The 26130-nt window shown below is 43.6% G+C and overlaps 1 protein-coding gene across 1 annotated transcript in view; it reads left to right on the top strand.

Moving 5' to 3' along the window:
• Positions 1-26130, top strand: part of LOC308297817 (VPS10 domain-containing receptor SorCS2-like) — a gene marked incomplete at both ends in the record, with an annotated part of 330517 nt that overhangs the window by 294514 nt on the left and 9873 nt on the right. The window contains 9 exons of the mRNA XM_080741384.1: positions 614-716; positions 4456-4532; positions 5314-5405; positions 10489-10596; positions 14694-14814; positions 14927-15060; positions 15170-15301; positions 22040-22211; positions 24853-25039. Of these exons, the coding sequence (XP_080597510.1) occupies positions 614-716; positions 4456-4532; positions 5314-5405; positions 10489-10596; positions 14694-14814; positions 14927-15060; positions 15170-15301; positions 22040-22211; positions 24853-25039 (1126 nt within the window). The remainder of the gene's footprint in view (positions 1-613; positions 717-4455; positions 4533-5313; positions 5406-10488; positions 10597-14693; positions 14815-14926; positions 15061-15169; positions 15302-22039; positions 22212-24852; positions 25040-26130) is intronic.

The following is a 26130-nucleotide window of genomic DNA, read 5'->3' as shown; positions in this document are numbered from 1 at the left end:
GGCGTGGCCAACTAAACTGATACCAGCCGGCTGTGTTCTTCTTCGTGTGCTGTATTTCGGGAGGCTCCGACCACATTCTCCCATGTATCCCTGCGGTGGCACGTGACCGTTGGCAGCCAATAGCATTCCTTATGATTCCTGGGGTACCATTCAAACAATGATGGCGACACCCATACAAGGGACAAAAAAAGCGTCATTTTCGCCGCATAGAAACCAATGGCTTCACGTCGTCCATAGTTTTTTTTACAGTCTATGACGCAGGCGCACACACAATGGTACCATATACCAGATCATGTGTTATGAAATGACCATGACTTTGTTCCTCTGTGAGCCTGGTGGAGCCTGTGTTTTGGTTATATTGAACGTGTGCCCCACAGTGTGTCATGGTGGTAGGCTAACCATGCCAAGCTAATGTTGCATCCTTGCCCTTTCTCTGTCTCTATGTCTCTATGTCTCTCTGTCTGTCTGTCTGTCTGTCTGTCTGTCTCTCTCTCTCTCTCTCTCTCTCTCTCTCTCTCTCTTTCTCTCTCTGTCTCTGTCTCTCTGTGTCTCTCTCTCTCTCTCTCTCTCTCTCTCTCTCTCTCTCTCTCTCTCTCTCTCTCTCTCTCGTTAGCCTGACTGCCACCTGCACCTCCACTTGCGCTGGGCGGACAACCCCTACGTGTCCGGGACGGTCCACACCAAAGACACTGCTCCAGGGCTCATCATGGGCGCTGGTGAGTTTTTCGAACAATCCTACCTACGGGGAGCTTAAGGCGGTGTGCAGGCCTCCTCCTTTCTTGCTCAGTACGTATTTTTGCTCAGCACCCGGAGAATTTTGCAAGATGTGCGTGCTTTCCGGTAGTTGACTTCTGAGTTTTTAGAACAACACACAGGGCCGACGCTCCCTATAGGAGACCTGGGTGGCACTTGTGTGATTGGTATTCCCTCATTCTATCACTGTTTGCATGAGTGAATTAACCCTGTGATACTAATTGTCTGCAGTGGTGTAAAAACTAAATGTTTTACTAAAATGTTTTACTTATAATGTAAAAGTATCAATACTGCAACATAATGCTCTGTTACAAGTAATAGTCTGGAATGAAGAATGTACTTGAGTAAAAGTACAAAAGTATTGGCATCAAAAGTACCAAAAGTACAAAATGTTTAAAGATAGCAAGCTCACAGCGCGTCATGACACGTTGTGAGCTTGTAGATCAGCTATTTTCAAATAGCTTAGGTATATAATGAAGCAAGCCACAAGAGGCGAGTGGTTACCTGTTATTTTACACCGGCTGAAAGGCATAGGGAGACACGAGGCGCAGCAGAGTGTCTCCAACCCTCTCAGCCGGTGTAAAATACAGGTAACCACAAGCCTTGCGTGGCATATTGCTTTTCTAAAACGGTTACAATATGGCAACATGAAAAATCATAGACATGTACCAATTAAAACTGTTCTATATCACTAATAATTCACTATAAGGTCTGCTCTGAAAGAAAGTAGTCCCTAGCTACAAGAAAGTATTCCCGGCCAGGCTGCAGAAACAACACACCTGTTACTTGCAATCAAGTTCTCTAGTCTAGCTTCACAACACTGTGGAAATAACTCACCTGGGTTTGATATAAACTGATTAAAGGTGTGGGTTATAGTATCACATACCACAGCATTAAGGGAAACCAGCCAATCAGAATTAAGGAATGGAACTAGTCGTTTTAGAATATGGGATAAGTGGTTAATGTATGTTTTATAATATTATGATTTATATTTGCAAAGTAACTAGTAACTAGTAGTAAATGCGTATTTTGTTATGGAGCCTATATTAAAATTAAAGACTGTACAGTATGGCACATCACAGCCATTGATTGAGCAACACAGTGGAGACTAACCAGGCAAGCCATCCGAGACATTTGTGAAACATTTGTGTGTGATAATGATCCGATCTTGCATTGAAGTTACTGGAATGCCTTGGTGTTGGACTGTTGGCTAGGCTGAGTGTTTTGCCTGGAGGCTCCACAACGCTGTCAATTAACAGGACACCTGGGTAGATATTTTGAGGGCAAAAAGTAGCAGATCTATCCACAAGTTTACCAACAAGCTTACTGGGGAAAAGATGTGTGCTTCACTTCCTCTACACAGCTGATTCAAATCACTTAACTCATCTAGTGCCATTCGCGAGATGTCTCGCGAAATGTACTCGAGTATCTGTAGTGCCATTCACGGGATATCTCGGGAAAAGTAATAGATTACTGTAACGGCGAGTACATTACCGAGAAGAATCGCCGGCGGTCCGGAGACGAAATCCGTCGCTGATTTCGCATCATCACGGCTCCACGAGCACGAAATAGTCCCATCCATAACATTGAGGTGGACGGGGGATCTCATCTTTAATGTCCATTATCTCAAAACTACACTTTAGAAGCTAGGATGGAGGCAGATGCTCGCTTATGTTACACAATGATAAAAGCTCCGGTCGGCCATTACACAACTCCACGTGGACACGGATCGGTTCCGGCGCACGATTCGATGACGTCAGACCGGAAGTGATTGCGTGGTGGACTTCTGGCCTTCAAAATAAGACAACGCAAGTGAATGGGACCTGAAGGAGGCACTTTGGACATTATAATCCGTTAATGTCTGGGGCTCTGAATGAGTTAACAAAGCACCACATGCAGAGTTTCAGGTGCCACAGCACAACGGGGTCATGCTCAAGCTCCCTCAGCCCTATGTTCCCTCACTGAGGTTAAGGTTAGGGTTAGGGTTAGGTATAGTGGTTTAACATTGAGGGAACATAGGGCTGAGGGCACAACAACCAATCATATGAAACAGCTAATAGGACAGAAAGTGATTCCCACCTTTCACGCACAGGCTCATGGGACATAGGAAACTTGTGGATACAAGCTCAAAACGCGTCGCTTGGCACCGCATATTGAGCTTGTGGCTGTTACCCAGTCAACACGTGGCTGCGCCCCCATTTCAAGGGCACTTTGTTCTATCTAAAGTGGATTGGATTGATGTTTGAGGTCATTTCTAGTGCCATTCTAGATTCCTGAAGATACAGTCCTCCGTTTATGATGTCAAGGGCCTTCAACACAAGTGAAGAACATGACCTTGTGTCCTCCTGAGTGCTCTTGCAGACAGAAGAGAGCACTCAGCCAGCGGCACAGTGCTCTGTTGAATGTCCTAGACCTAGTGGGCTTGTGTGTAGTCATTATCCCTGGTGAAAAGATACAGTAAAACAAGAGAGGGTCTGAGTGAAGAGGGTATAAAGCAATCGGCCCAATCGCTGTTTGAAATGGTTTGACACTTAACTTGAACTATTTGGGTAAAACAAGAGAGGGTCTGAGTGAAGAGGGTATAAAGCAATCGGCCCAATCGCTGTTTGAAATGGTTTGACACGAAATCCGTCGCTGATTTCGCATCATCACGGCTCCACGAGCACAAAATAGTCATCCCATAACATTGAGGTGGACGGGGGATCTCATCTTTAATGTCCATTATCTCAAAACTACACTTTAGAAGCGAAGATGGAGGCAGATGCTCGCTTATGTTACACATGTATAAAAGCTCCGGTCCGCCATTACACAACTCCACGTGGACAAGGATCGGTTCCGGCACAGGACGCGATGACGTCAGACCGGAAGTGTTTACGTTGTGGACTTCTGGCCTTCAAAATAAGATAACGGGAGTGAATGGGAGCCTGAAGGTGGCATCGTGGACTTTATAATCCGTTAATTTCAGGAGCACTAAATGAGTTAAGAAAGTCTCGACCTGAAATTTCTACACTTTCCGCTCTTTCTTTTTTTGCTAGCATTTTGATGAATTTTCCTGTGGACGACCATTGAAAGGCAAGAAACAAAAGACAAGGGGGACATTTATCAACCTGCTTCACTTCCTTCTACACTTTTTCCACTTAACTTCAACCCTGACGTGAACCTCCCCGCCACGTGGACCTTTTCTATTAACTTCCCTGTTTCTCCCACATAAGTACAATATTCCATCTCTGTCTCACATGCAATCTCTGCCACCCCCCCCCCCCCCTCTCTCTCTCTCTCTCTCTCTCTCTCGCTCTCTCTCTCTTCCCACTACAACCGTACAAGATGTGCTCATATAGAGCTTTACTGCTCTTTTTCTGTGACCAAAACAGTCACATCCGCCCCCGTCGAGTTATGAGTTCAGAACAGCCGAGAGGGAGCGGATGATGAATAAAAAACTAAAGTACAGCTCCAAATCATTGAATAAACCTGGGGTTAGCTTTCACCCGCATCGCTGAGAATTGGAGAAGGAAAAAGAAGAAGATGAAGAAGAATAAGTCAGTCTCGGGTCAGGTCTCACCAGAGAGACAAAATGTTTTGATGAGCTCTCTATTATTCATACTCCAGGCTTTCAATTATTCACAAAACAACAACCTCTCTCTCTCTCTCTCTCTCTCTCTCTCTCTCTCTCTCTCTCTCTCTCTGTCTACTCGTTTCTCTCAGGTAACCTTGGCTCCCAGCTGGTGGAGTATAAGGAGGAGATGTACGTCACGTCAGACTGCGGGAAAACCTGGAGACAGGTTAGTCCACTTCATTTCCTTTCATTTTCACTACTTTCACTACTAGAATACAAGCAGATCAAAGGTTTTCATCGGCTCGCTGCAATACGTTGTTACCTTGTAGATCTGCTATTTTTGGTAGATCTGCTATTTATTTTTGTAGATCTGCTATTTTCTTTTTATCAGTTCAGCGCCTAGTCACCTAGATTTTAAAAGTCCCCACTTCACTGACCTAGGGACCCCCCCGATCTTGTGGGGACCCACAGGTTGAGAACCACTGCCATAGAGTCTGGCCCACCTCTTAACACCCAATTTAGTAGCAGGACGAAAATCCACTCATCCTAGACAATTCGCCCTCCTGACCCCCAAACTGTGGAATAAACTCCCTGTCGCACTTAGAACGACAGACTCACTCCCTGGCTTCCACCGTGGCCTGAAGACTCACCTCCTCAGACTCCACCTAAGCCCATAGCACTTACTGCACTCGCGACTCGCCTACCCTCAATGACCATACATGAATAGCATTCTTAGGTTTTATATAATGTGTTTTACCGATTAGGTGCTTGGTATACCTAGTACCTACATTATTTTTTTTCTCTAGATTGATATTTCTTTGCATTTGATGTGTATGTTGATGTATTGATGTATTACCTTGCTTATTGTAAATCGCTCTGGATTAAGAGCGTCTGCTAAATGCCTAAATTGTAAATTGTAGTTATATATTAGCACTGCAGTTACAGTAGTACATCAGCTGACAGCCTGAGCTACTTCACCACCACTGACTTGCTTGTACCGTTGGCAGGTGTTTGAGGAGGAGCATCACATATTGTACCTGGACCACGGCGGGGTCATTGTCGCCATCAAGGACACCTCCATACCTCTCAAGATACTCAAGTAAGACCAACACATTGTGTGTGTGTGTGTGTGTGTGTGTGTGTGTGTGTGTGTGTGTGTATATATATATATATATATATATATTTACATTCCTGAATATTCTTACTATTTGAGAAATAGTGTCTCGTGCATGTTTGATCTAGACCACTTTTATCAGCTAAATTGATCACTGAACTAATCACGGCCGTATACCCTCACACCCTAACAATACTTGTTATTCGACATGGCCATGGTAAAAAAAACAAGGCTAAAACACAGATTAATGCAAAGCTGATAATGTTATGTAAACCATATGAAAGTGTGGTCTTTTTTTTTACCCCAGGAGAAAAAAAACACTTCATTTTCAGGGCACCAAGCCCCCCTTTTTGGACGTTTGGTACCAAACGTCCAAAAAGGGGAGAATAAAGACTAAAAAGTACTACTGTTCAGGAGCTCTGCTGAAATGGCACTAAATTGGTGCTGAAATGCGTTAGCACAGCAGGAACAGTGACCCTGCAGATGAAGCGAAAGGTTTTCAGCAGATGCGTGCGTGCGTGCGTGCTTCTGTGCGTGCGTGCGTGCGTGCTTCTGTGCGTGCGTGTGTGCCTTACATCTCCATGGTTCAAGGCAGTGGTTGAAGAAATACACACATATAGGGCTTCCTCCAATCAGGATCGAGTGGGGGTGGGTCTTGTGCACACCAGGGCCCGCCCCCACTTGATCATGATTGGAGGAAGGCCCCTACTCTATCCTGATTGGATGAAGGCCACCTACAGGGTGAAAGTCCTTATATGGACCAAACACTCTAGTACTATCAGAACATAGAGCCATTTTGTTATTTGAATTCAATGAAATCACTTACCCCACCTTTAATGTATGTTTTGTGTGATAATAATCTAAATCTGCAAAGGAGCTAGTCACTATAAGCTGTCAAATAATTGTATTGGAGTAAAAAGTACAATATTTGCCTCTGAGATGTAGTCTAGTAGAAGTAAAAAGTATTGAAAATTGGAAATGCTAAAGAAAGTAAAAATATTTTTTTTTTATTTAAAGCTGTAACTTTTCCAATAAAACAAATCTTAAAATTGTCCTAACTATAACTAGCCGAAAAAAGCAATACCGCTACTGACCAGTAGTTGAGCAACTTCCAGAGTATAGCTTTAAGTAGCCTTCTTCAGTAAATGTACTTTGTTACTTTACATCACTGGTTTAAGGTGATAAAACATGACATTGCTACTTTCACACATATCGACTGAACTGTCGCAGTGTTTTATACCGTCTGAGTTGTATTAAATATGGATGAATTATAAGAGGCAGAAAAGCGAGAGAGATCAAGTTGTATCTTGCGAGACGGATTGAACCACTTGCTGCGTTGCAAACGGATCATGCCACTCCATTTTGTATTTTCTATTGCCCTTTAGGCCTATTTATTCAGGGAAGACCATTGAGCGCAAGCTCTCTTTTTTCAGGACGCCCTGAGTGCAACATGACTGCAACATATCGTCGCTGTTGGGCAGAAACCTTGTATCTCCAAGTTTCAAATTGATATGATATTTTGTAAAGTAAAGCCCTGCTTCATCATACAAGACTGTCACACAAAAGTAGTGAAAATAGCAGCTCTACAAGCTAACGCCTCGCAGTGCGAGGCGTTGTGTGCTTGTAGATCGTCTATTTTCACTATTTTAAGTCATTTTTAAGATGACAAACGCAAAACGAGGGTTTTGGACGTATGAGGTTTCCGCCCGACAACGGCGATATACAAAAATAGAAAGAAAAAGTAAAATACAAATTTAAATAACGTGCAATATAATGAACAACATAAAAGCATCATCACGCAGACACATAAATGCTTACACAAAGCAGGTGCAGTCCTTATGTAACGCATCCTCCTCAAGTAGTACCCAAAATGTCTCTATCGGGACCAATTGATCCAGTTTCAAAGAGTACTGGAGTTGGTTCATTTGTCTTGGGGTTATAGAAGATGAAAGCAGTCTTATTCCTTGTTCACTGTCCATTCGTGGAGTGATAAGCAAACTTCAATGGCTCGAAACCACTCAGCGTGTTTGCTTACTCTTTCTGTTCCTCTGCTGATTAGCGCGCTGCGCTCCTTGTTAGCACATCGTGGGTGTAGCCTGCAGCGCTAGCTCTGCACGGCTCAATTGTACATTGATCCACGCAGTCACATGTACTCTGTGGACCCTGCAGCTGTTGGAAGCAGATAGCCAGTGATTGTCATTGTGCGCTGTACGCTGTAGCGTCTCATTCTGAGTTCACACAGAGGTAAGCAGAAGCCTGTGTTGAATAAATTGTGTGAAGCTTAAAGCACAAATTAAGACCTGAAAAAATACCTACAAATTCTCTTCTAAATCCTAATGGTTTATCTGTGGTTAATGTAAAGGACCCTAGAATTATACTGTATGTATTTGACTCCCATCTCAAAATATGTTGTTCTAGGGACCCCCAGAAGCAAGGATTTGAGTTAAGAATGTTCGCTTTAAAAGAATATATATTCAAACATTTGCACAAAATATGTTAAAGCTGTACTGTGGAAGCTGCTCAACTAGTGGTCAGTAGCGGTATTGCTTTTTTCGGCCGGAGTCGCCGCGGACCACCGGAACGGGGGTCCGCGGACCACCGCGGCCGCCGCGAGCACCTCCGCCTCGCCGATACGCATCCGTAGAGCCGTCTCCCGTCATTTAGACCAGGATTGAGGGAGTAGCAGGCAAGATTCCTTCACCAATGTAAACACAGTTGCTGAGGGAAGCTACTTCCTTTAGAGACAGCAAGACTCGCTGTGATTGGCCAGTGGTGTATGATCCGCGCTGTGATTGGCTGGTAGTGTATCATGTGGGAGATGACATCATTTTGCCGGGAAATACAGCCCCTGTCACAGCTATGTAGAAAATATATAAAGAAAAGGCTTTTGGGGCTGAAATTAACAGAGTGGGGGTTCTAAAACTTTAGCGATTTAATAGTTAGGACAATTTTAAGATATGTAAAAAATATAATATATAAAAAAAGTATAATAGTATAACTTCAAAGTTTAAAAAAATAATAATGCAGATCTACAAGTAAAAAAAAAATAATGCAGATCTACAAGTTCATAGCACCGCATGCCACGTTATGAGCTTGTATATCTGCTATTTTTGAATAGCCAAAAAATAATGGGTAAAGTGGTTGCGTGACACAGATGTGTTCCTGGTCTTAATGAGTTAAAAAAATAATAAAAAAGGAAACATGGGACAGACTTTGGATTTATATGAACCTTAAATGAACAAACTAACATTGGCCTTGACAGCTAACACCAGGGCTCTGCTCCATATCCTCAGATGACTCTATGTAATCAATATTTTATTATTGCTTTGCCTCAGTCTGTATGGCAATAGACAGGTTTCTGGTCCACGTTAAACTGATAAGAACTAGATGCGCACGCAGGGTCGGTACCAAAATTAGCCAATGAAACCAGCGCTCCCCAAAACAACAGGTTTGGGGATTGGTGGGAATTGATTACATGTGATTACATGATACATTCAGCTGTGCATTTAGTCTCAATGTTTGTAAACAAGAAACCGGTCTATGAATCAAAACGTTTTGGCACAAATTGACTAAACGTTCACTAATTTGACAGTGGTTAAGTACTGTAAGTGGGCTACTACAGTAGGTAAACATCATTGAAATGCAGTTAAGCTGTTGTGCCAGATAATACTTTACAAGCACAGCTTTCCAATAATGTACGACATGGGTTAACGTGGTAATTAACCATTTCAAAGTCACAGGGAGAGTTGACTTTGTTTCAGTGTTGGAAAGTAACTAAGTACACATACTCAAGTACTGTACTTAAGTAGAATGTTGAGGCATTTGGTTGAGTATTTCCAGTTTCCAATACTTTTAGAAATCTCTTATATCTTTATTTTAACTTTTAAGTGTTCTTTCTTGTAATTTCATTTCAAAGCATCAAAAGTAGTAGATCTGGATGGGGGCACGGTGGTGCAGTCGGTAGTGCTGTCGCTTCACAGCTAGAAACGTCTCAGGCGCAAGATCTGTTGCGTCCTGGGTTCGATTCCCGCCAGGGACGCTGTGGGTGCTGTGTTCTCTCCTCCGTGTTATCAGTGCCCATACCCTAGGTGGGGTTGGCAAAAGGGCCATTCTGTGTGGAGTTTGCATGTTCTCCCCGTGCTCCTATAGGGTAAGTACCCTCACAAAAAACATGCAGTAATCCTGGTATCTATAGGCTACTGCCTCCCCTGGCCAGCCGGGCGCCTGATGGAGGGGAAAGGAACTGGTTGGAATAGCGTGTTCCTATGTCCAACCGGGGAAACTGCCCGTCAGGTGAAAATAAGCATCTTGGACTCCTAATGCATATAAGGAAGCATGATGTCAGTCCGTTATCTCCCCAGGTTGGCAGAGGCAGATGGAGTGTAGCGCCCAGGATTACATTAGATAATTGACACCGGGTGAAAAATGTGTTACAAAATCATGGGATAAAACTTTTGAAAAAAAAATTATAATAATAATAAAAAGCTTTTGGATCTGCTACTTTTGATGCTTTTGAATTTGAATCCTGAAAAGTAACAGTTTTGGGTTTCCACCCAACAGAGATGACATAAGCTCACCTAGACAAGCTATAATCTTTTTTTAATTGCCTTGTGATAAGTCACGCTCAAAATGAAAATGTATAATTTCCATCTCCATTTGCATTTAAGCACTTTCGGGCTAAATGAATTATCATTTCCATTTTCAAAGGCCCACGTCACGCTTCAATGCTACCAAACTTCAAACGGATATACAAACGTTAACAGCAAAATAGAGCCTCCTAGGGTAATCCAATTCTGTACTTTGACCTGATGGAAGTTGTCCCGAACTAAAAGGATTGGCAAATGTATTCTGCCACCATTAACATTATCAGTCTCCCATCTGCCAACATCAAAGCCTCCCGCTTGCGCTGAAAAACGAGTGCTACTTTTTCAATCCGACTGATTTTCCAAAAGTACTGAAACATTATGATTAATACAACTTTTAGATATACACATTTTTAACCAAGATGGCTCCTCTAGAAGATTACGTCATTGAAAGATCAATCAGTTGTCATTCCTTTCTCTTCCAGGTTCAGTATCGATGAAGGACGAACGTGGAGCGTCCATAACTTCACCAGCACCTCTGTGTTCGTCGACGGGCTGCTGAGCGAGCCGGGAGACGAGACTCTGGTCATGACGTGAGTGTGTCACACACACACACACACACACACACACACACACACACACACACACACACACGCACGCTAACTCAAAGGAGACAGACAGACAGACAGACAGACAGACAGACAGACAGACAGACAGACAGACAGACAGACAGACAGACAGACAGACAAACGTATGCACATGCACACTCAATGTCTGTCTGGCCCCAGTGAGATAGAGCCATGGAGCAGTACTTCTCAACCTTTTTCAGGCTGCACTGCCATAGAGCAGTGTTTCTCAAAGTGGATTCCAAGGACTCTGTCGGTTCCTTTATGGGGGTCTAAATGGACCCATACAAGTAAGTCTCTAACTCTAACTCTGACATTGTCAGAGTTAAGGGGAGACCTTGGAATTTGACATTTTGAGAAACACTGCCTTAGAGGACGGCAGATGAATGAAGCAGAGGATGTACTTCCTTCGGCAGCTGCGGAAATACAGACTGTCGAGGTCCATGATGACCCAGTTCTACACGGCCATCATCGAGTCCATCCTCACCCACTCTATTATCACCTGGTTCCCCGCTGCATGCGCAAGAGACCTGGTCAAGCTGCAGCGGGTGATACGCTCTGCGGAGAGGGTGATTGGCCGTCCCCTGCCCTCCCTCAAGTCCCTGCACGACTCCAGGGCGCTGAGGAGGGCAAGAAAGATCATGACTGACCCCTCCCACCCTGGCCACAGCCTCCTCACCCTGCTCCCCTCTGGGAGAAGGATGCGGCATCTGGGGGCCAAGACAGAGTGCCACAAAAACAGTTTTTTCCCCTCAGCCGCCAGGCTGCTCGATGACGCAGGTTTCCCTTCTTCCCTTGCCCCCTAGGGATTCCAGGAATATGACTTTTGCGCTACTGGACTGAACACTACTGCAATTTACTATAATATTTATTTTATTTATTTTCTTGCACAGTGTTGTTGTGTTGTTGGTTTCATGTTATATGTGAAAAAAGGAAGGATTGAATGCACACTTGTAATGTTGCCGAAACAAATTCCTATGTGTTTTACACAATGGTAAATAAAGGAATCTGAATCTGAATCTGAAAGATTAGCCGGGGCTCTTATTTCTTAGCCATGGAGTTTAGATTTTTGATGCCACAGCAGACCCTATCCGTCTTTTTTTTTTTTTTTTTTTTTTTTTTTTTTAAGATTTGTTTTTGGGCTTTTTATGGACAGTAGTCTGCCAGGAAATGGGGGGAGAAATGGGGAGTGACACGCGGCAAAGGTCAGCCGGATCGGGAATCGAACCGGCGACACCGCCAGGCATCCATGCCTATGTGGCAAAGTGGTATGCGCCTGGACCAGTCTTTTTTACCAGCTACTTTAAGCACCAAGGGCAGTCTGGCCTGTCTGTCACTCAATACTAAAGACAAGTCCCAAAACCGCAGACTCTGAATATGCTCCTGGGACATGATCAACGACACACAGGGGACAGAAGGGGACAGGAGGGGACAGCAAGGGGACGAGGAGGACAAGCGGATGAGGGATCCATCATTCTCTTTAATGACATCAGTGGAGACGTTGTCAACCGTGCCTCGCATACTCCCGAGGAGAAGACGGATGGTGCGGCTGACAAAACGCCAGAGTCACTGACGTGTGTCGCACATCAGTCTGATATTACCACTCCCCTCTGTCACAGACGGGCAAAGTCGGTGCTCTCTCGTGGATGCGTTAACGGGGAATAACACTCATTTTCAACATTGAACTATGTCATTAATATACCTTTGTTGTTGTGATCAGTGACATCATATAGATGTGCTCTTTGGCTCACAGAGTACATCTTCATGGTGTCACGGATCACATGACCCCACAATCAATCCTCCAGTTCTAGACGTTTTCTTATATCCACACAACAACTCAAAGGTATATTAATGGCATAGTTCAATGTTGAAAATGAGTGGTATTCCCCTTTAATTGAGGATAATGTGGGATCCATTAGCTGCTTTCACTGCGGAACACCTGGATGTAGACTTTAAGCCAGGGGGTCATCTGAGTTACTGGTGTTGTGTCACAGGAACCTTTTTATTTTTAATTTATTTATTTATTTTTTTGTATTAACCACTTGAAACCTATAGCGTATTTATTTTGAGGAGAACTTTAGTCATGTGCAGTGGTGGAAAAAGTACTCACATCTCTTACTTGAGTGAAAGTATCAATACTGCAATGTAGAAATACAGAATTCAAAATGTGCTTGAGTAAAATTACAAAAGTATTGGCATCAAAATGTTGCCTGGTTAATAAACCAGACTCTATCACACACTTCGTTTTGGGAAGAGAGTCTGGAATTTCGGGCAGAGATTCTTTTTCTGGGGGGCGGCCTAAAGCCTATTGACATGATGTTAGGGGCGGTTTAAAAAAATGTCAAGGTGACTTGCTCTTAATTGCTCCCTTTGAACTTCAAAGGGGTCGAAAACTGCAGTAATTGATTGAGCCATACAAGTGTCAATAGCTCGTTAGTGTTCTCTCTAATCAATGAAACATCAAAGACAACTACCTCTTCGATGCCTGTAATGAGGGGGGGGGGGTGTGTTTGTATACACACAGACTCGCCTGATTGGCTGAATGGTTTTGAACTAGGGGAAAAAGCTTAGTTAATGTGCAGGGCCAGACTTCACTACAACACCACTACCACCAGGGGGTGGTGTTGAGTGCAGTTTGGTTTTAACCAGGCAAATCAAAATGTACCAAAGAAAGTACCAAGCCATACGACTCGTTGTGAGCCTTGTAGATCACCTATTTTCAAATAGCCACTGTATAAAAATAGGGCTAAAGTGGTTAATTTATGTTTTATAATACCATAATTTATAGCCGCAAAGTAACTTGTAAGTAAAGTTTTCAAATAAATGCAGTGGAGTAAAAGTACAATATTTGAATCCGAGAGGTAGTGGAGTAGAATTAGGCCCCTTTTAGATGAAAACAGGCTTCACTGTAAACGGCTAAGAGCCGTTTAGTTTTAATTTTTTATGTGGTCTTTAGATGAAAACTCAATTTGTCTGTAAACGCGGTAATTTGCATGCCAGGTCGCTAGGTGGCGCATGTCGGCATGACCGCACTGCCGAAGTTCCGTTCTACTTCCTAGCAGCCAGCAAAGAAGGTCTTCAGTCAGTCAACACAACGCACTGCCGTCACACAGCACAGGCAGCTTATGGAGGGGATGATGATTACACACAGACGGCGACGATAGATGTTGGATCGTGTCATGATAAACATTATAGGCTACTGTCGCTATTTTCAGAGTCGGCTATATCTTTGCAGTTGTCTGCTATTTTCACAACGCAACGCGACGCCTTGTGAGCATGTAGATCGGCTATTTTCACAACGCACCGCGACGCGTTGTGAGCTTGTAGATCGGCTATTTTCACAACGCACCGCGACGCGTTGTGAGCTTGTAGATCGGCTATTTTTAAATAGCTACGGTATAAAATAGGGCTAACGTTAGCAAATAAATGTACTTAATAGTTACTTTACAGTTTACACCACTGAACTGATGTTTAAAAAGCAATTAAATTGCTCTTCATTTAATAAGGTACAGTATGAGTGTGAGCTCAAAGCTATTTATCATAGTGGCATAAAATGAAGGGGGGAAAAAAGACTATATATTCGTCAATCGCCGATTATTTGTATGACAATTAATCATCTGGAGAAATTTCTAATCGTGACAGCGCTGTACGTCCCACATCTTATCATTTTCAGTGGTTTGCTGCGTTTACGGTATTTAGATGAAAGCGGGAGATACAAAGCGTTTTTACCTTTTCCACTTTCAAAGGGGGTTTCACTTTGTTACGGTTTCACCCCCCGAAGACGCCATTTTCGTCTAAATGACCCCCCACAAACGGCTATAAATCATTACGTTTATAGTGAAGCCCGTTTTCATCTAAAAGGGGCCTTAAAAGCATTGGAAATTGGAAACACTCAAGTAAAGTACAAACACCTCAAAATTGTACTCAAGTAAATGTACTCAGTCACTTTACACCACTGGTCATGTGTGTGTGTGTGTGTGTGTGTGTGTGTGTGTGTGTGTGTGCGTGTGCGTGTGCGTGCATGTGTGTTTGTGTGTATGCGTTTGCATGTGTACTTTATGTAGGGTGTTTGGACACATCAGCTACAGGTCAGATTGGGAGCTGGTCAAGGTGGACTTCAGACAGGCTTTCCCTCGTCAGTGTAACGAAGACGATTATGACTCTTGGAAACTCACTGATTTGCAGGTAAAGCACACACACGCACACACACACACGCACACACATCCTGTATGACATTTTAAGTATAGCGCAGCATAAATCTTTTGGTACACCCTTTAATGATTTACAAAACTTCTAGGGAGAGAAATGCATCATGGGTCAGGAGAGGAGCTTTCGGAGGAGAAAGGACACAGCGTTCTGCGTCAACGGGGTGAACTACACCTCCGCTCTCACTGCCAAGCCCTGCGTGTGCACGGAGAAAGACTTCAACTGGTGAGCGGCCACACACTCTGTACACTGTGCATGCAGTACAATCGATAATACATCCTTCAGCTCATGGGTATGTGTATGTGCGTGCACGTATGCGTGTGTGCCTGTGTAGTGACTATGGTTTTGAGCGTGCCCAGATCTTGAAGGCGGAAGAGGGTGACCGCTGTTTTCCTGACTTCTGGTACGAGCCTAGCTCGCCGCCGGAACACTGCCATCTGGGACAGAACTATGAATCCAGTACCGGGTGAGCAATTTTATACGCACACACACTCTTTCATTTAGATCCGTGGTTTTTAACCTTTTTCATATCAAGGCCCGTTAGTTATTCGGCATTCGAGCCGTGGACCACCATTTGATGAGATTTAGCCTCTCAGACCCAAAACTTAAAATATGTTGTTGTTGGATTACGATTTTGTCCACAATTCCAAGCTCTATAGATGTCGTAACATAGCAGAGATAAAAGTAAACTTGTAAACTAGAAAATGTGCAATTTGGGGCAATTGCAAGTGTGGTTGCCCGACTCGCGTGTGGCGCCGGGACCCAAGGAAAACGCTGGGACCCGAGGAAGATGTTGGGACGAATACCGTCAGAGGCCGTGCGATTCAAAGTATTGCTGATCGGATCCTGCGTTCGTGATATATGGGTATGGTTTCTTGTTTTTAAGGAATAGGCTCCTCCCACACATTTTGCAAGCCAATTACATTGTCACGTCACTCCTGAGATCAATTGTATTCAATTTTGGGAGTATTGTTCCCCCCAAAATGGAAATGGGTACATTTTGCACACTTGTGGCGCCCCCTATTGACCAAAGTGGAAAAGCTTTTGGGGGACCATTGAGTATATAACCCTCGACATGTGTTTCAATTTTGGTGTTCACTGGACTTTTCGTTAGTGATTTTTGGCATTTATTTATGAACTAGGCCCCTCCCACTAACTTTGGAAGCCTGTTACGGATGAACGGTATGGACCATCAACATTTCTCTTGAATATGTTTATCGCATGGGTCCAGAGATAATGTGCACCGATTATTGTGACATTTGGAGAAGATATGTAGGAAAAGGAGCAAAAAGTATGTTTTGAAGAAAATTCAAAGTGGCGGAAAAACTATCCTGACGCAAATGGGCGTGGACCATCATAACCCAAGGAATCCAGGGAAAAATACAAATGTATTTTCTGACCTACGGCTCAAGACTTAATGGCCACTAATACATTAATATCAATTAAACAATACAAACTTTTCTCCACAGAAAATGCAAGCACACTATTCCCGATGAAGCTGGTCGATTTGACATACTGTATGGCTTGAGAGTGTGGTGCAAAAACTGTGGGAGGAGTAGCCCGCCAAACTCTTGGGCCGGCTTTACACTGCCACTGAAATCTAGCCTGAATCAGATCTGAGTCACATCAAAAGTGGAATCCGATTTAAAAAAAAATAGTCTAAATCCAGACAGGTCACATGCCGATTTTGAAAAACCACATACAGAGGTGGTTTCAAATCCGATCCATATCGGATCTGAGGACGTCTGACTCAGTCTGAAAGCAGCAACCATATCCACCCCATAATATCCACCCCATAAAGTTATATGCAAGTCACATACAAGTCACATCAAACTGGCCAAGCATCACTTGCTGCGCAACCCGAGCGCAGCTGTAAATTACATCATTACAGAGCGCAAGTATTTACTATTTGATTACAGCCCATTGAGCACATGAGAAAAACAAAAGAGAAGAGAGAAAACACGTGAGCTAAACAGTTAAAACCAGAGAGAAGAGCGAAACACAAGAGTAAAGAAAAGAAGAGAGAAAAACAATATTGTAATGTGTGTTTACTATGGTCTATTATGTCGCATTTCCTGAACGTAATCAACTAGCGTCGACGTAGTGACATAACGTCATGACGCCTACGTCGTTACCACGGTAACCAATGCATACATGTTGCCGCAGGGCAGCTTTGGGCTGACGCTGTCTGAACGCACAGATCAGATCTGTGTCACTTGCAAATGCTGTGTGAAAACTCGGGCCAAAAGATCGGATTTGACAACCAAATTGGATTTGGGCTGGATTTGACTGCAGTCTAAATCCGGCCCTGGTTACCCTAGATGTTTAACAAGAAAGTCGGACCAGTACTATAGTGTGTTGCCCTATTGGGCAACCACACTTCACTCTGTCGAGGTGCCAACTTGCGCTTTGTGCACTCATAGCCAAATATTACTGGTAATGCGTGTCACTTTCTGAAGGTGACACGCACTTGTTGTTTTATGGCCATATCCACATATCCACAGAGACTCAGACAGCTATCACCCTACTTGCACACTCTTCTGGCACAAGTAATTACCGTGTGGCATCTGTGGGATCTCTACCATCATGGTGGTGACGTCATATTGATGACGTCACTCTTGCCCAAATATGGAGGGGCGGCAGCCTGCGCACATCGGTGTTGTCAGACATGCACGGCAACGGGTTGTGTTGTGAGTGAGGTCAGACCAGAGCTCTGCTCAGCATGTATAAGAGTTGAAAATATTTTTGAATTCCACTCCATTCCACAGAGAACAGAGGATTTTGTGTTATTACTCAGTCAGAAGGAGGATACATACATATATTTGTTTAAATTACCCAACAGAACCTAAAACTCATACATATCATCAGTCCATGTATAGATGCGGATTTGATGATGAACTGCCACTCCAGGAAGGGGTGTGTTCTCAATCCCAGAATAAGGACCGCCGTTCTGATTTTACATACTTGAGCCATGACGACATCTACTGCCAAATGACCATAAATGGACACATCCCGTCAGAATCCTTCCAGCAAATCACCAGAATTGTAACCAGCCAGGAACAAGGAGACACAGAGAAACCAAAATATTAAAAACTTTTGATTAAATCATCAAAAGTTTACCAAGTCTTTAACTCAACCAGAAGTGAAGACACATCAGCTGACTTATAAGAAAACTCACATCTGTAAACAGTGTGACAAGAGTTTCAGTCACTTAGGTAACCTGAAGAGTCACCAGCGTACCCACACAGGAGAAAGACCTTTCCATTGTAAACAGTGTGACAAGAGTTTTGGTCGGTTAAGTCACCTGACGATTCACCAACGTATCCACACAGGAGAAAAACCTTTCCATTGTAAACAGTGTGGCAAGAGTTTCAGTCAGTTAAGTAACCTGAGGACACACCAGCGTATCCACACAGGAGAAAAACCTTGCAATTGCAAACAGTGTGACAAGAGTCAATTAGGTTCCTGAAGCTTCACCAGCATATCCACACTGGAGAGGCTTAAAGGGACTACACCATGAATTTTCATTTTTCTTTTTTTGGTGTCACACCAGCACCTTCTATCCTCACAAAGTCCTATTTCTGACCATTGTGCCTTTCTCAGCTTATGGGCGGATCTATGTAAGCAGGTCTCACTCACAATGTGCTGTCAGATGTTCTCCCTCCCGTGACTTCACAGGAGATAGAAGCAGTAGGATCTGCTTCTACTGCTGTGCTGTGTGGGGGTAGGGGAGGGGTGGGCAGGCCTGAGCCGGAGGTGGGGAGGAGCTGGCAGAAGGTTGGGGAGGTGGGGTGGGCAGGCCTGAGCAGGAGGCGGGGAGGAGCTGGGATAGCTGCAGTCCTCCCACTCCGGACAAGGTGGTACTGCAACTGAAAATGCTCTGAAAGCCAGGCAGAAATAACAGGGGCTCTGTATTCAGGAGTGGTAATTTAGCCTCAAACCTTTTGAAAAACCTTTTTTTCATTCTTTTTAAATGCATGGTCGAGGTGCCAACTTGCATCTTGTGCACAAGTAGGCCATGTATGCATAGCAGACGTACAAGCTCGTTGCGCGACACTTAGTGATGGACTATGATCTTGTATATCTGCTATTTTTGCCAAACTCACGGTTTAGAACAGTGCCAACCACTTACCAACCATTTATGCCATTGTCTGTCTAAAATACGGTTCCTCTAGGGTTGTGATGCTGTTGCCTAGGTAGCATGTCACAATATGCCGAGCTGCTCATACTGAGAGAAAACGCTGAGCCGCCCATCAAAACAGAGGTGTTATAAAGGATTTAGAGATGTGTGCGGTAGATGCAGTATACCTCGTTCTCTCTGCCATCGAAGAATGCCAAGTTGTCATTTTCAGGGGGTAAAGCTCTTATGTTGTTTCTTACAGAAGCTTAACCAATGACGGCGCCAGGGGGGGGCTAGGGGGCGCTCTAGCCCCCTCTGGTGGAGGCTTAGCCCCTGCTCAGCCCCCCCTCCCCACAGACCCAATTGTAATGAAAACAAGACCAGGTCAACCTGGTTGTGCCAGACCCCCTGTCTGTCATCATCATTTATGACATCATGCCTTTTGTAGGCATGTCATCATCATGTCATCATCATATATACCCTTTATATAGAAAACCCGGACAGACCGACATTTGCTTATGTAGGCCTACCCATTTCATGGGTCTGGCAAATATTTACAGAATAAATAAATAAAAGATAATAAATATGTGAAAGAAAATGGACTTGCTTCTATGTAAAATCATACAATAAAATGTATTTTCTATAAAGATAATTATTTGCTATTAACAGCCCTGTTCACTGATCAGAAGTGCATTCTCTCGGTAGAAGACGTGGTCTGCAACACAGCCACTTAATTCTCCCCCCTCCCGTTACACACAGACACACACACACACACACACACACACACACACACTGCACCGAGGAGAAGAGACAGAGCTGGCATCTCAAAAGACGTTTAAAAAAGTTTTTTTTAAACGTCTTGGATACAGTGCCACTGGAATAATTCATCATAGATCAGAATATAGGTACTTCTACCTTTGTAGCTGTTGTCATCTCAAAGTAAAATGTTTTTCTCCAACTTGCTTGGATTAGAATCAGGAGAACTTGATCACGGTGAATGCAATACTAGATTGCCAGCCAGCTGTGTTGGGTTAACGAGGCTCGTTGAGAATGACCCTTATTTGACATACTGTAGATGAGCAACTAAGGCACTGTCTTTTATGGCAAGACATTTTAACTTTTTGTATTTTGTCTGTGCATGTGTGTCAACTGAGAATGGTTTCTCTGTAGCCTAGGTCAGGGGTTTTCAACAGGGGGTCCTCAGAATTACTACAGGGGGTCCTCCAAATCTTTGTGTGAAACCTTTTTTCCTCCTTTTTTATATTAACCACTTGCCAAAAATAGCCGATCTACAAGCTCACAACTTCTCGTGCTGAAAGGCCTTGTGAGCTTGTAGATCGGCTATTTTCGGCAAAAATGACTTGTAATTTCCTGTTGTCCTCAAATGGGCAACTTTATTTTTCATCCTGCATATCAAGCCTAATTATAATAATGATAATAATGCATACTGTATGATAAATGTATGCCTTATTCCACCTATATCTTTCCATTCCCACAACAATATAGGCTAAGGAAAGAAATGGCATATTTTGGACATATTTTGATTTGTGATTAATCATGATTAGTTCATTTTTAAGCTGTGATTAATCTGATCAAAAATAGTAATAATTTGAAAGCCCTAATATTAATATGTGAAAGACAACTGACTGACTTCTATGTAAATCATATACGACGGGTATCTTGTTTACAAACATTGAGACTAAATGCACAGCTGACTGTATCATGTAATCAATTCCGTCCAATCCCCAAACCTGTTGTTTTGGGGAGCGCTGGTTAAACCTGGTTTCATTGGCTAATTTTGGTACCGGACCCTGCGCACGCATCTAGTTTTATCAGTGTAACGTGGACCAGAAACCCGTCTATGGACAGTTTGTTCCGCAATGTCGCCAGTGGAGCACCGTTCGTTAATTAAAACGGGAGCGTTCCGAGCGTTGTCGCTCAACGCGCCCGGTGGAGCCGGGGGGTTAGCCCCCACTCTAAAAAAGCCAGCCCCCCCACAGACCCCCCAGTCACAATTTTCTGGAGCCGTCGCTGAGCTTAACTGTACATAATAGCAGTTGTGACTCTTTGGACACACATACTGTATAAGGAATGTCAAATTATATCCACGCGCGCGCGCACACACGCACACACGCACGCACGCACGCGCAAACACACACACACACACACACATACACGCACGCACGCACACACACACACACACACACACACACACACACGCACGCACGCACGCACGCACGCACGCACGCACGCACGCGCAAACACACACACACACACACACATGCACGCACGCACGCACGCACTCACGCACACACACACACACACACACACACACACACACACACACACACACACACACACACACACACACACACACACACACACACAATGATTTAACACACAGAGCGCATAGTTCTTGGAGGATATTAAGCTCTCAAACACATTGACCCACTCTGTTTTCCATATGTACTGTAGCTTGTGTCTCATCTAGAGTGGATATACCTGGATATTGTTTCCGACGAAGCGCCGTGAGAAATATATGGACGTAGGCTTTGCTATTTCTTGCCACGGTTTGTTGTTTATGCATGGTCACTGGAGAGGGATTTCAGAGGTTCAGACTAGAGTCCGCCTAGTGCCTCTCCTCTCTGTTCCAAACTACCACTGCTGACTGGACTGAATGCGTCAATAAAAAAATAAACATATCACCACCTCCACCACCCAACTTCTATCCAATCACACTGTCCGAAACCCGTCCTGACAGCAAAGGCATCTGGGTGTGCAGGAGCGACCGCAAACAGTTCTGAGAGACTGCACCATCAGAAGTTCCTATAGTGTGTGCCAGCGCCTACGTCATTGTAGTCCTTAGCGGCCATTTCTTGGGTAAAAACACATGTGTTTCAATTGTTTGATTGCATAGAACTAATGCTATAGTCTAATCAGAACACCTGTGTAAGGCTGTGTTTACCCAAGAAATGGCCGCTCTTAGAACTACATTTGGCACACCCTATAGACGTAATTTTGTAGTCCTACCGGTTAGGTTATAACTACAAAATGACCTGATGTGTGGCCCATGTTGTGTTACAGGTACAGGAAGGTGGTGTCTAATGTGTGCGACGGGGGAGTCAACAAGCAGAAGAGTGACAAGCGGCACACCTGCCCTCTGCTGCCCCCTAAAGGCCTGGAGCTGCGGATACAAGGACAGACGCTGGCCTTGGCGCCCGGCGACGACATCACGCTCATTGTCCACCAGGAACAGGTATAGTCGCTCTTAAATGAAGGCTTGAGGAGGCGAATGGAAATATAGTCGCATACTGTTTGTGATTGTACCAGGTATATGCAAATGGGACAGCATGTGTTTGCACATGCATATTTATGTGCGTGCGTACGTGCGTGCGTGTGTGTGTGCGCGCGTGCTGGACTGATATATTCATAGAAATACACCAAACTTTATTAAACAAACAAGGAATGCAATCATTGGCTGAAAGCGTGCACAGTCATCATATCTGTGATTGATCACAAACCTAAACCTGTTCACGGTCAATACAATGAGGGGGATATCTAGAAACAGGATGAATGGAGTGAATAAGGAGGTGACAAAAAGAGGAAAATAGTTGACTTAAAGGAGTAGTTCACCTCCAAAATGATTTTTTTTCCTATTGATTAGGCACGCCATGGAGAGTAGGGTTCAATAATATTTTTTGTTTTTTGTCACATTCCTAAGACAAAGATTTGATTTGAGTAAATGTACCCCCATCCGGAATCAATGGGGGTAAATTTACTCGAATCAAAAAGTCATTTTGGGGGTGAACTACTCCTTTAAGGCTAGTCCTAACTCAATAATGCATAGCATGTGGTGGACTGGACATGAGCTGGATTTAATGAGCTGACCTGTTGGTAGTTGTTTTGGAGGATCTCAGGGAGTCGTGTGCGATCTGAGCCAACAGAGAATCTGGAGGGGGTAGTTCATTTTTACATAATCGCCTAGTCGTAATCATTTGTCATAATCGCACATTATTTTCTTGTTTCAGGAGGGGGAATGTGTACCGTCATAACCAGAGATGATGCTTCTCTGTCTAGTCGCAAACGTAGATATTAACATTATTAATATTAAGTGTTGCATTCCCCGATGATTCCACTTAAGGGGAGACATGGTAGGTGAAATTGGTTTCTATAGGATGGGGGTGTGTCTGATCTTTAAAGGCCGTTTTCTCAAAATGTGTTTTTCCTCATACATAAATCTCCACTTCAGTTGCACCCACATACACCAAACCTTCCAGTTTTATTCTTATCTATATCCTGAAGATATTTACAGAGGGGTTTGTTGATATATCATTCATAGCCTGATTTACATCACATGTTATCACTAAAAACATGGCGAAAATAGTTTTTTTATGCCTGTTGCCACTATTATGATTTATGGAGTGACAAAAAGAGATATCTAAAATCCCCTCTGTAATTCTTTTTGTCTCTAATATGTCAAGAAAAGGAAACAATAGTTTTGAACCTGGCATTATCCAATCTTCAGATTTATGTACCTGAAAAGTATGCAAATTGGGCATTATTAGCGCATATAATGCCTAATTTGCATATCTAAACATATAATTTCAGAAAACTTATAATTCAAAAAAGCTTAGTCTTGATGTAAGCAATCAACTGGAAAAGTTTCATTGTGGTAGCTGTTAGTTATTTTTTTTACCCAATTCACCTGTAGTGTGCCATTTAGGCCTGAAAAATACCTAAACACGTCTTCTAAATCCTACCGGTTTTCTTAAAAACGTATATTTCTATATCTGTGGTGCTCCACCTTTTTAATGTCAAGAACCCCTAGAATTATATGTATTTGACCTCCGACCCCCATCTCAAAATATTTTGTTTCAGGGACCCCAGTGCCGCGCTGTGAGCTTGTATATCTGCTATTTTTTAATAGTTAAAGCATGAAATAATCGTTAAAGTGGTGAAAATCTAACGTAACAAAGACGCGTGCCCGTTCTTAATGGGTTCATAGGTTGACATTCACAAGTCAAGCTATCAGGCTGAACAGGGGAAGTTACTTAGCAGCCCAGGTCTGAAGACTGTTAGTAAGCAGAGAGCCGAGGTTACAAGCTAAGGACACTGTGGTCCTCCGAAGAAAGAGCCCCTTACTGTCTTTATTTGTAATACGCAAGCCCACATACTGTACACAAGCTCACAAGAATTGTGTATGCATAATCAAATATTACATATTTCTTTTGATATTGAATATTGGAACTTCAACTGAAATGGATACATGTCATGTATTGTTGTGGAATGTTTCCGTAGAACATTAGTTCTATGCCAGTCAGACAAATTGAAACACCTGTGTTTTGGTCCTCAACGTTTAGGACTACAAATGCAACCCATGATAGCCCAGTAAAGTACCTCAAAATCAGGGACATGCAGAGAATGTTAAAGAGGCAGGGGCAGACATTTCTAAAAGTGCCTTTTGGTGAAAATATCGAAAATAGCAGACCTCCAAGCTCACAACGCGTCGCGTTGTGAGCTTGGAGGTTGGCTATTTTCCGTGCTTGATACCACACTGAACTACACATAATCAAGTATATACTGGAGCTGTGGCGTATGGCATGGGCCATGGATTTCTACACAGAGAGGGCAATTCTTTCAACATAAGGAGAGTTTGGACAAGGCAATTCTCTTGAATGCTGCCTTCAGGTATGCCATGGAAAGAGGGCATTGCATTTCTTTCACCATAGTAAAAACTGCCTTCATGGCCTGGAGAGGGCACTTTTTAGAGACGGATAAAAGGGCAGGGGCTCAAGCCCCTTTGATGTCTATGTGTGCACGTGCCTGCTCAAAATTGTCCTTAAGTGCAGTACTCGAGTAAATGTACTTAGTTACTTTCTTTCTGTCCCCTTTCCCAGGGTGACACCAGCAGTACCAAGTACGAGGTGGACCTCGGGGACGGGGTGCACGCACTCTACCAGAACCTGTCGGTGGCAGACGAGCCTATCCAGCACCGCTACCAGAGCCCAGGGGTCTACAGGGTCAACGTGAAGGCCCAGAACGTGGCGGGCCACGACGAGGCCATTCTCTACCTCCAAGTCACGGGTCAGTCTCTCGGGCCGGTGGTGTGAAGCAGTGGTTCTCAAACTTCTTTGGCTGCAGTACTTATACTGATTTCTGAAGCCAAGTACCCCTTCCCCTGACTACCGCATTTTGCTTATCTAAAGCCAAACAAAAGTCCAGTTCTATTGCCAATATGTCAAAAATGAAACCGCATAATGGCAAATAAACATTGCTTTCTATTCAATAACAGTTGTACTAGTCAAGTTATTGATGTAATTTGGTTTAACAATTTACAGATTAGAAGGTTCACAAAAGACTGTCAATGTTTTGTCATTACCCATAACAGTAAAATATATGTACCCTTTTTCTCCTGTAACCCCCTGCAGTACCCTAGGCCTAGGGGTACATGTATCCCCATTTGAGAAACACTGGTGTAAAGTAACTAAGTAGATCACTCCACTACATCTCGGATCCAAATATTGTACTTTTATTCCACTACATTTATTTGAAAAAGTATGTTTCTATGTCAGTGGTGCTCAAACTTTTTTTATGTCAAGGACCCCCGAAATTATTATGTATTTGGTGGACCCCCATTTCAAAATACGTTAGAAGAAGCAGATTTGAGTTAAAAATGTTTGCTTTAAAAAGCACATTCAAAGATATATTCAAAGTGCTACAAGTTTGTATATCTGCTATTTTTCAATAGCCAAGTATATCGATCTATCGATCTATCTATCTATCTATCTATCTATCTATCTATCTATCTATCGATCGATCGAAATCCCATGATTTTGTAACCCATTTTTCACCCAGTGCCAATTGCCTAAGCTGTAATCCTGGGCGTTACACTCCCTCTGCCCACCTGGGAAGACCCCCGAAATAAGCTCATGCTTCCTTCAATGTATGAGGAGGAGTGAGCAGGCCGCTTAGGGGGGAGTTTCCCTGGTAAGACGTAGCGCGTGGAAGGAACCAGTTTCTTTCCCCTCCATCAGGTGCCCCCGACTGACCAGGGGTAGGCAGTATAGAGACCAGGACCACTGCATGTCTGTGAGGGTACCTCCCCTAGGGGACACAGGGATAACATGCAAACTACACGCAGAAAGGCCAACCCCACCTAGGGTATGGGCGCTGTT

This window comes from Nannobrachium achirus (assembly GCF_963921795.1).
Source record: "Nannobrachium achirus genome assembly, chromosome: 14".
Lineage (NCBI taxonomy): Eukaryota > Metazoa > Chordata > Actinopteri > Myctophiformes > Myctophidae > Nannobrachium > Nannobrachium achirus.
The sequence above is the reverse complement of the archived record's forward strand: the minus strand, read 5'-3'. Positions and strand labels throughout refer to the sequence as shown.